General features: G+C 38.6%; 1 protein-coding gene across 6 annotated transcripts in view; it reads right to left on the reverse strand.

Annotated features, from left to right (window-relative positions):
* Nucleotides 1-10,840, reverse strand: part of Dock3 (dedicator of cytokinesis 3) — a 299,780-nt gene that overhangs the window by 260,204 nt on the left and 28,736 nt on the right. For all 6 annotated transcript variants that reach the window (XM_031343655.1, XM_031343658.1, XM_031343657.1 and 3 more), the window contains exon 2: nt 4,789-4,872. In XM_031343655.1, coding sequence (XP_031199515.1) covers nt 4,789-4,872 — 84 coding nt within the window. The remainder of the gene's footprint in view (nt 1-4,788; nt 4,873-10,840) is intronic.

Here is a 10,840-nt window from a genome sequence, read left to right on the forward strand (position 1 = left end):
GCTGGGACTAAAGGCATGTGCCACCACCGCCCGGCAAAGATTTATTTACTTATGAGATATGAATATATATGTATATATGTGTATATATATATGTATATATGTATATGTGTGTGTGTATGTATATATATATATATATATATATATATATATATATATATATATATATATATATATATAGTTGTTCTCCTCTTGCATACCAGGAGAGGGCATCAGATCCCATCACAGATGGCTGTGAGCCACCATGTGGTTGCTGGGGATTGAACTCAGAACCTCTGAAAGAGCAGTCAGTGCTCTTAACCGCTGAGCCACCTCTCCAGCCCCACCCCTTTTTTTGGTTTTTCAAGACAGGGTTTCTCTATTGTAGCCCTGGCTGTCCCGGAACTCACTCTGTAGACCAGGCTGGCCTCGAACTCAGAAATCCGCCTGCCTCTGCCTCCCAAGTGCTGGGATTAAAGGCGTGCACCACCACCGCCCAGCTGGCAGTAGAAATTTTCTAACAGAACAGCCAAGCATCAATTTTAAGACTGCAAACTATACAAGAACACAGAACTAAGTCCAAAAGTACTAAGAGAATTAGAAGGCAGAAGTGTTCAGCAGAAACTGGAATCAAGTGAAAGCAGAAGTACACAACAGAATCAATAGCTTAAAGATCATCAATTGGGGGCTGGCGAGATGGCTCAGCAGGTAAGAGCACTGACTGCTCTTCTGAAGGTCCTGAGTTCGGATCCTAGCAACCACATGGTGGCTCACACCACCCATAATGAGATCTGACGCCCTCTTCTGGTGTGTCTGAAGACAGCTACAGTGAATTATGCTGGAGCGAGCAGGCCAGCGTGAGCGGGCCGGAGTGAGGAAGGCTGGAGCGAGTGGGGTGGAGTTCAATTCCCAGCAGCCACACACGATGGCTCACAGTTACCTATACAGCTATAGTGTACTCATACACATAAAAAAAAAAAATCATCAATCAGTCTAAAAAGGCAAAAGGCTAGAATCTATGTGTTATTCCAGACTAGGCAAATATCCCTCTCTTCCCAAAGTATCTTATAGTATAGATAACAAGGAGATAGCACACGCACATGCACATGTACTCGGGTGCGAGTGTGTGTGTGTGTGTGTGTGTGTTTCCCAGGAGTGCTATACCACGTATAAGTGGAGGTCAGAGGATATAACCTGTGGAAGCCTCCTGAGAATCCAACTCTAGTAATCAGGCCTGATGACAAGTGATGACTGGCCCCCAACGAGTCATCTTGAGACTTGTCTGAGATTGTTAGTCTGGAGTCAGAAGTCTCTTTATTTTCCTATCTTTAGAACCCACAGCAAATATCAATTTACTGAATAAATGAATAGGTATCTGCCTTGAAAGCTAGTTTGCCTATAGGAAAAATTCTAAAAAAAAAATCAAAAAAGACAGTAAGAGGTCTATATAGAAGTAAATACACTGTAGTACATAAAGACAAAAAGGCTGCTTTCACTTCCAGACTATACAAAACCTAAGGAAACCAGCTGTAGGAACTAGGTAGTAAGGCAACAAGTGATTAAATGTGACTGCGTGTAGGAGCTAAACCTAGCAACTCCAAAGTCTGTGAAGTGGTAGTGTGCAACGGACCTGCCAGAGTACCGCTCTCCCCATTTCATTGTGCAAAGTGGTTGCCCCAGAGCATCACCCTATTTGTCCCCAGCAGGCATCACCACATAAGGTGCCAGACAGACAGGCTTGCAGTGTCAGACAGTGCTCTATGATTGTAAAGGAAGAAAAAAAAAAACAATACTAGAGTAAACTGCTGTCAGGGCTGTGGGTGGTAAGTGCCTATTTGAAAAATCTCCTCTATTTGCAGAGTAACTGAGAAATGTCATACGTGGATCTAGTAACAAACCATTACAATGTGATAATTAATCTTCACTACCAATTTGATTGAGTTTAAAATCACTGTGGAAACAGACCTGATGGTATATCTATGAGAATATCTCCAAAAGAGGGTAAAGAATTAAAAACACACCCTAAATGTGACACCATTCTGTGGGGTCTTGAAGTGAATAAAAAGAAAAAAGCCAACAGAGCCTTCATCTCTGTGCTTCCTGACTGCAAATGCACACTCCTAGGGCCATGGCTTCCCCCCTATGATGCACTGTCTCCTTCTCTAGACTGGTTTTGTTAAGTATTTTATACAGCAACAAAAAAGTAACTAGCACACAAGCTGCAGTGTTAAGCACTATGGAGAGACAGTCAGCCACAGCCTCCACTCTCTCAAGAGGCACATAGCCTGAAGTCACTGAAAGATCATCTGCTCACCCCAAGTTCAGAAAATTCATCCTTTCCCATATAACTAACCTTCTTGGCAAACAAAAGACTTTTTCTTTATTTAATGCAATTTTATTTTACTAAAATTTGGGTTTTCTGTTAGACCTGTTTAGCTTAAATACACAGATGTTGTATTTTATATATTTCTTTTCTCTTTTCTTCTTTAAAATTGTTTACCATTTTTCCCTTATTCTTCAGACAGATCTTTCTCCTCTCATCTTCCTTCTCATCCCCATTGTTATTTTTTACTAGTTTTTTAAACCTTTCATCTTTATTACTATTTAGTTCATTGTTTATTTTTCCCTTTCTTTGTTATTTTTATTGGTGTTGTAAAGGTTCTTGTTTTAAATTGGTTATTGTTCTACTTCCACATCTTCTGTGTTTTTATGATATGGTTATCACCGTTTGTTGTCTTCTGAATAGTGCTAGGGATGAGATCCAAATGTCTTAAATGTATTGAGTAGGTAAACTACCACTGAATCACACTCTGCATCCAACTGAGAAAATCCATCTAAATCCAGGTAAATTATACCTGTGTAATATATATATGTGTGTGTATATATATGTATGTGTGTACATATGTACATACACATACATACATACATATGTAGAGAGGGAAGGAGAAGAGAAATTTAACTTAGATCCTCTGCAAGAACAGTAAGTTCTCTTAACTACAGAGCCATCTCATCAGCAACCCCCCTTTTTTGCATTTATTCTGGGTTCTTGTTTTTGTAAGACCTTGAGAATGCATTTAGGTGTGTGTTGTTGTGGTTGTTGTTAATATTGGCACTTTAATAACTACAGTTTCCTCTTAGAACTTTCTCTATTCCATTCCATACCTTTTGGTTTGTTGTAATTGGTTCTATGATTTTTCTTTTCTAATTGCTTTTTCAAAAACTATATTTTGATCACAGCATTAAATAACTACATATAACATTAAAAATTACCTTCTATTTTTCTTTTACTATTTTTATCATGAAGGAATAATGACTTACACTTAAGAAAAATTAAAAATGAGCACTGCACTGGAGATAATCTTTCAGCAAAGTATACTACTAAACTTTATATTTCTAGGGCTGGAGAAATGGCTCTGCAATAAAGAACACTTGTAGGTAGCTACTGTAGATCTGTGGGTTTAGTTTCCACATAGAGGCTCACAATTATCCATAATTCCAGGTTTAAGGGATTTATTCCAACTTTTGAGGATACTAGGGACACAGGCAGGCAAGTCATTTAGATACATAAGCTATTTTTAAAAATCTAACTTAAAAAATTTTAACTTGTATGTTTATAGAGTCATGTTAGGTTACATTTACAAAGCCTCATAGTAACAATCCAACTGGATCAGAATGTCACTGCCATATGCCCACAACACAACAGTTCCTCTCCTTTATATTACTTAACATGACCTCTAGTCATGCCAAATGGATAGACTAGGCTAATGAAGTTATTTCCCATAACATCAATTTTTCTTCTCTTTTGCTTAGTTTTTTCCTTAGTTTTTGTTTGCTTGTTTCTGTATGTGTATTTGTGTGTATGACATGTGTGTGCATGTGTGTGTGCAAATTTCATGCAGGCGCACTGGTATAAGTGGTTGTATGTACTGTGTGTGCATGCATGTGGAAGCCAGAGTTGACATGAGTGTTTTTTTCAATCACTCACCACCATTTTGTTTTTATTTGTATGTGTATGGATATATATGCATGTGAATGTGGGTACTCACAGAGGCCAGAGATGTTGGATCTCCCTAAGGCTAGAGTTACAGGTAGTCACAAACCTCCTAATGTGGATGCTGGGAATAGAACTTGAGTTCTCTGAAAGCACAGGCATGTTCTTCACCTCTGACCTGTATCTCCAGCCCCTACCACCTTACATTTTTTGACAGAGACCCTCACTGAATGTGGAACTCAGCTATTCAGCTAAGCTGGCTTGTCTGTGCCCCAGTGCTAGAGATATGGATGGGATCCACACTCAGACTCCCCTGCATGGGCAGCAGGTACTTTAAAATCTGAGCTGTCTTCCATGTGCCCTAACTTTTTGCTAATGCCTTGATTCTATATAATTTCTAACTTAATTTACTGCAGAATTTTGAAGACTATATTTTCAGAATGCAAAAATGTCATAATGAGATACACATATAAAAAGATAGTAGTGGAATCAGACTTCACTAGAGCATATATTTTGTCTTACTACAGATAAAGATATCTAGTCAATCTGACAGAAAAACAAAGATGAACCAATAACAATTCACTCAAATGCAGATAAGTACAAGTAGAAATTATAAATGATCATGATGTAATATGTAAAATTCATATTCTGATGGCTAAAAATGTGTTACTATATTAGAGCCACTTTTGTTGAATATAAATTAGGAAATATTTAAGCAGTACTTAGTATGTTTAATAATGGCTTCACAAGAATTGCTAAAAATCTATTAGAACAATCATAACTGTAATTGATCACTATGCGTTTTCAAGGTTCACACTTACCTTCACATTTTTCAAGAATCTGAACCGTTTCTCCTATTTCTAAGACCAGGCCTTGAGGGACAGATCCTCGGAAGCTGCATATCACTAGAAAATCAAGAAGAAACATACCACTTAGTAATGTTTCAAATACTTAACAGAGTCACTGAATTAAGCACTGAATTTTAAATATATATAAACTCTCCATTATTTAATTATTCCTACTTAATATGTAAGCCTCTTTAATATAGTCAATATGTTGTGAAAAGTAGTATCATTAAGTAAGTCAGAAAGTTACATATGTTGTGACACAGTCATTATTCCTAAGTGGTGTACACGTGCCCCTATATCAGAACATCTCATATATGGACACTCTTCCTGCCCCTAAGCACCACCTAGTTCCACATGCCCATCTGAGCAAACGTGTTAGCAATCCTGGTTAACAGACTGGCCAGGCAACAGCCCAAGAATTCAGGCCCAGTGTCAGAACAGCATGTATGGATGGAACTCAAGATCTACTGTGACAGGTCAGCTACAGTGCACTACTGTAGACTACAAACTGGCTCAACTTCTATGCCAGGCCTAATGGCCTTTTTTATGCTAGGCCAGCCTCCAAACACCTAAGGGATCATCCCAGCACTAAGCCAGCCTCCAAGGAATATGGATGAAGATTAGTACCATTCTCTAAGCACACACCTGAGGACTAAAGCACCAGACCAATCTCTTGAAAAGAAACAATACCCACATGCTAATCAAAGCACAAGACCAGGCCATCCATGAATCCAAGAACTCCATCATCAAGGACATCTGCAGAACCTGACAAATGGCCCAACCAAACCCCCTAGACAGAGAGACTTGACAGTGTTTGCCCTGGCACAGCAAACATGTAAAGACTGGAGGAAGAAGTTTATTTCTTCAAATACAAGCACCAAAGCCAAAAAGAAAAAAGAAAAAAAGAAGATCACAAATAATCAGTAAAACATGAAACTGCCACCAAAGGAACAAACAAAGCACTACTGCCTGACAAAATAAACAGAACTGGACATGTGACACACACTTATAATTTCAGCACTCAGGAGGTAGAGGTGTGGCAGGCCAGACATGGATGAAGGAATTCTAAAGAGACTAGGTGTCTGTCCCTCAATCAGACTACTGAGACAGTGGACCTCAGGAAACTAGAAATCCCCAGCAATCTCACACTGGAAAAAGAGAAAGCCTAAAGCCTGAGCCAGGCAAACTTTCTTCCAGAAAACTGAAGACAATAATGGGAGGCTCTTACTCTTGTTGTTGGGGAATTTGGAAATGGACTCAAGAGACTCAAGGACCATGTTGGAGTTCGAAAAAATGGAAATAAGCTGTCTAGGGGTATGATTCTTGGTTTGGGTCCAAGAGAAAAGAAAAATGGAGCAAACAGACTAAATAAACACACTGGCAGTTGTTGAGGGGAAAAGAAAAAAAACAGTGTGGTTCACAAAGACATTGAATCTACAGTCTCTTTTTGTTGGACTAGTAAATTCAATATTTACATTTGTAGCCAGAATAGTCTTATACAGATATAGATATATTATACCATGTAACTCTAACAAACTCAGTATGAAGAAAAAACTCCTGGAGATTTTGCTTGCCTTTTGGCTTTACATATGCATATTGACTGCTATCAGCAGTGTATAACAATTTCAACATCAATTTGAGTGCTTGTTTTTTTCATATTGCATTTTAATGAAAAGAACCCAAATCTTGTAGCACAAGGCATTAAAGCAGCAGCCCTCCCTGTCCCTATAACTCAGAATTTTCTTCATATTCCTCTTTGTTCAAAGTTGTATTTTCTTGGTATATGAAACTTACTGGAAAAAACTGTATGGCAATAGACTGCTATTTTACGTATTTAAAACTGCACTGGTGCATCTTCTCCCTTCTATTATGATTCTGTGCTTAAGATATTAGATGAGCACTGGGCAATGGTGGCGCAAGTCTTTAATCCCAGCACCTGGGAGGCAGAGGCAGGCGGATTTCTGAGTTTCAGACCAGCCTGGTCTACAGAGTGAGTTCCAGGACGACCAAGGATACACAGAGAAACCCTGTCTCAAAACACTCAACACCCCCCCAAAAAAAGGTATTAGATGAGCTATATAAACAATTTCTAAAAAGGAACTAATACTTGTAATGACAAAAACACTTCTAGACTTATTTATCTTCATTAGTCTTTGTCCTTTACTTTGATTTTAAACTACAGTTTTAACTTAAACTCATGTTATCCGTTTAAACAGAACTATCAATACTGCTAAGAATCAGCTGCAGCCCACCTTTCCTTCTTTTTTGCCTAGTCTTTTTAAAGAAATGTCCCAATGACTAAAACTGAATACATTGTCTAGTTCAACTTTACATATCTAGGTATAAAGTATCTTAGGAGAAAAAAAGCAAAAACTTTCCCAAAAATCTAACTTCTATATATCTATCTCTTTGCTTTATACTATATTCTTTTCAATCACTCTTTTGTAAGACTCGAGTTTTTAGTATTTTGACCTGTTAATTGGTTTGGAAACGTTGCTGTATTGTGTGTCTTGAATTTTCATCTCACTGTATATATGATTTAAGAGATTTCAGTAGAAATTACAAGTTAACTGTTCAACCAGTTTTGTAAGCTTTCATTTTGCTAAACTATTTAAAAAGCATCATTCAATTACAAACTTCATCAGGTTATTGTTACAGGAATAAAACAATAGCTTTTTAAAACATTTTAATATAGTATTTTTATTAATTCTTTGGGAATTTCACATCATACACCCCATCACACTCACTTCCCTGTCTTTCTATATCTGCATGCCCACTTGTGACCTCCCCCCAACAAAACAACAACAAAAAAAAAAACAGTCCAGGCGGCACAGGCTACCCAGATGGGCATGCCCCTACTGACCACAGTAGGAATAGACATGTTCCACCATCAACCACAGACCTCTCTCACACCTCTCACTATGTACAGCTCCTACTTGGCCTCTCTCCACAGCTCCTGCACTGCTTCTCTCTTCCACCTCTCCATCACACATCAGTTGTTCCTAGTGGTGCCTGGAAAGCCTGGGCAGCTTCCCCAGTCCATCACCATCTTTCCATCCATCCTCTCGCCCCTCACCCTCCACCCCCACCCCCACCTGCTATCTCCTTCACCCCCATCCCCTTAAGTACAAGTTCCCTTTTAACATTTTGATATTTGTAAGACTCTTAAAAATACTCATGAGTTTAATAAATTAGATTAGTTCAAGCTTTCAATAATTCAAAATGTAAGTAACAGATGCCCAAAATAAATTCAAAATGTTGGGCTTTCTTTTTTAGTTATCCATTAACCATGTTATCAACAGCTCAGAAATCATGAGGATGCTGAGAAAGTTGACTATTCAATTTCTTGGCTCTGAAAATATGGATGGTTGTTATTTTTAAAACAGTCTGTTAGAAACCTGAGAAAAATATAAGGCAGTCTGTGCCCCTAAATAGTTACATGCCATCTTATGACATTTTAAAACTTAAGTAGAATACTGTTCTGCTCTAATGACAGTTTATGTTTAACTTAAAGATTTTGGCCAGATGGTAGTGGTGCATGTCACTAATCCCAGCACTAGAGAAGCAGAGGCAGGTGGATCTTCGAGTTCAAGACCAGGCTGGTCTACGTTCCATGACAACAAGTTCTACACAGAGAAGCCTTTGGAAAAAAAAAAAAAAAGATAAGGTTTGGTTTGGTTTTTTAACATTTCAGACTTGGGCAGCAAACTACCTTAGCAAAGCTGACATCCATTTAAGTATCAGTTTGTGTTAACGTCTTTTAAATAACTGCTTTGAAAAGCAACTATCTTTAAATGATACCCTATGTATCTATATGACTTTCAGAAGCATTTTGAACTTTGTATTTTATAAAAATGTTTAAAAACTCAAAGACATATAAGGTTGATGCACTCAAAATACCAGTAACAGCCGTTGCTCACCCAGGGTTTTTCAGCAGCCAAGTATGGCTAACAATAGCAGCAGCTGCAGCCAGAGCCAGCCTCAGCGATGGGCACTACAGGCCAGAGCAAGGCCCTGCTTTCTCTTGGCCCTGAGTCGGGCTAAATAGCTTAAAATTATTCCCTGGGAACATAGAAATGCAAGGCAGCCCCATGCCAGTACCCAGGATAAGAAAGGAGGAACAACTCATGGGGATAGTAAATTATGGAAAGCTAGTAAGGAAATGCCTCCCATCCATGCAGCTGTACTTACTGATACAAACACTGGGATCTTTTCATGCCGGACTGGACTTGCTACTACCCAACTGGCAAGTGCTTAAAATGGATAATAACGAGCCTTAGGAAATCCTACCTACTGTATATAAAAAGTTTCATTAAGGGACTGGAGAAATACCTCCATGGTTAATAGCACCACCAGCTGCTCTTCTAAAAGACCCAGGTATGAGCCCCAGCATCCATATGGTGGCTCACAACCATCTGTAATTCCATTTCTGGGAATCCAACCCCTCTTTTAATCCTCAAGGGCATTGCATACATGTGGTGCATGGAGATATATACAGGCAAAATTCATACAAATAAAATAATTTTTTAACTTTTTAAAAGTTTCATTATATATGGTATAATTTTGACCTCTTAATATCTTACAGACTTAAAAAAGCATCAGGAAAAAAAATCTGTCATCTGATCATGCTATTTGAAACATTTTTCTGTGATTGTGACTGTATATGTGTATATATGTACATACATGTGCTTTTCCCTAACAAAATATAATAAAATGTTATTGTACATTTGGCATACACTTGTATTCAACTTGTCTGTAATAACTAACACTGTTCTATAAATTTTTATAAGACTAATTTTTTAAAAGTCTTTGTAATTCTTCTACATATAAGAATAAGTGCTCGATCCACTGAGCAGATGGAAGCCATTCCAGTCAAAATAGTTGAGATGGGATCCCAAAGACCCTGTTGATACCACTTCCTACTCCACCGCCCACCCCCACCCCCAACCCCAAAGCCATGCCCCACTTGTACACGGGCAGATATCCACTGCTCAAGTACAGAACATTTCAGTGGTGCAGGCCACACCAGTCAAAAGAACAGAGACCTCCTGCTGGACCAAAGACCACACCAGCTCCTAGATGTCCAACCTCTAACTCCAATGGAGACTCCCTGCTGGACCAGAGATCACATAACTCACCAGACATACAGACCACAAAGACCAAAAGAACTTAGATGAAACAGAAACCAAGGAACAAAACACCTATCCAACAAAAACAAATTCAGAAATAAGCAGAGACCTATATTCATCCCAAACACAGATGTCTAGACACCAGTGCAATCAACAACAGCCAGGGCAATATAGTAACACAGCTATCCTCCTACAGAAACTCCTGAATATTCCAACACAGCTGAAACACAAGAAAACGATTTTTAAAGTCAATTTTATGAAGATGATAGAGGGCTTTAAAGAGGAAATAAATAAATTCCTTAATGAAAACAAAGAAAACACACACCGGTGAAGAAAATAAATAAAACTATTCAAGACCAGAAAATAGAATTAAACACACACACACACACACACACACACACACACACACACACACAAAATATTGCGGGAATCCTGGAAATGGAAAATCTAGGTAAGCAAAGAGCAAACAGAGACACAAGGATCACCAAAAGAATACTAAGGTGAAAGAGAAATCTCAGGTGTAAAAGATACAACATAAAAAATTGATACTTGGGCTGGAGAGATGGCTCAGCGGGTAAGAGCACTGACTGCTCTTCAGAAGGTCCTGAGTTCGGATCCCAGCAACCACACGGTGGCTCACAACCACCTGTAATGATATCTGACGCCCTCTTCTGGTGCATCTGAAGACAACTACAGTCAATTACGCTGGAGCGAGTGGGGCCGGCAGAAGGTCCTGCATTCAATTCCCAGCATCCACACACGATAGCTCACAGCCATCTGTACAGCTACAGTGCACTCATATAAATAAAATAAAATAAATCTTTAAAGAAAACAAAAAGAAAGAAATTGATACTTAACCCTGTTAAGAGAGAGAGAGAGAGAGAGAGAGAGAGAGA

The sequence above is a fragment of the Mastomys coucha genome, unplaced genomic scaffold, assembly GCF_008632895.1.
Source record: "Mastomys coucha isolate ucsf_1 unplaced genomic scaffold, UCSF_Mcou_1 pScaffold23, whole genome shotgun sequence".
Taxonomy (NCBI): domain Eukaryota; kingdom Metazoa; phylum Chordata; class Mammalia; order Rodentia; family Muridae; genus Mastomys; species Mastomys coucha.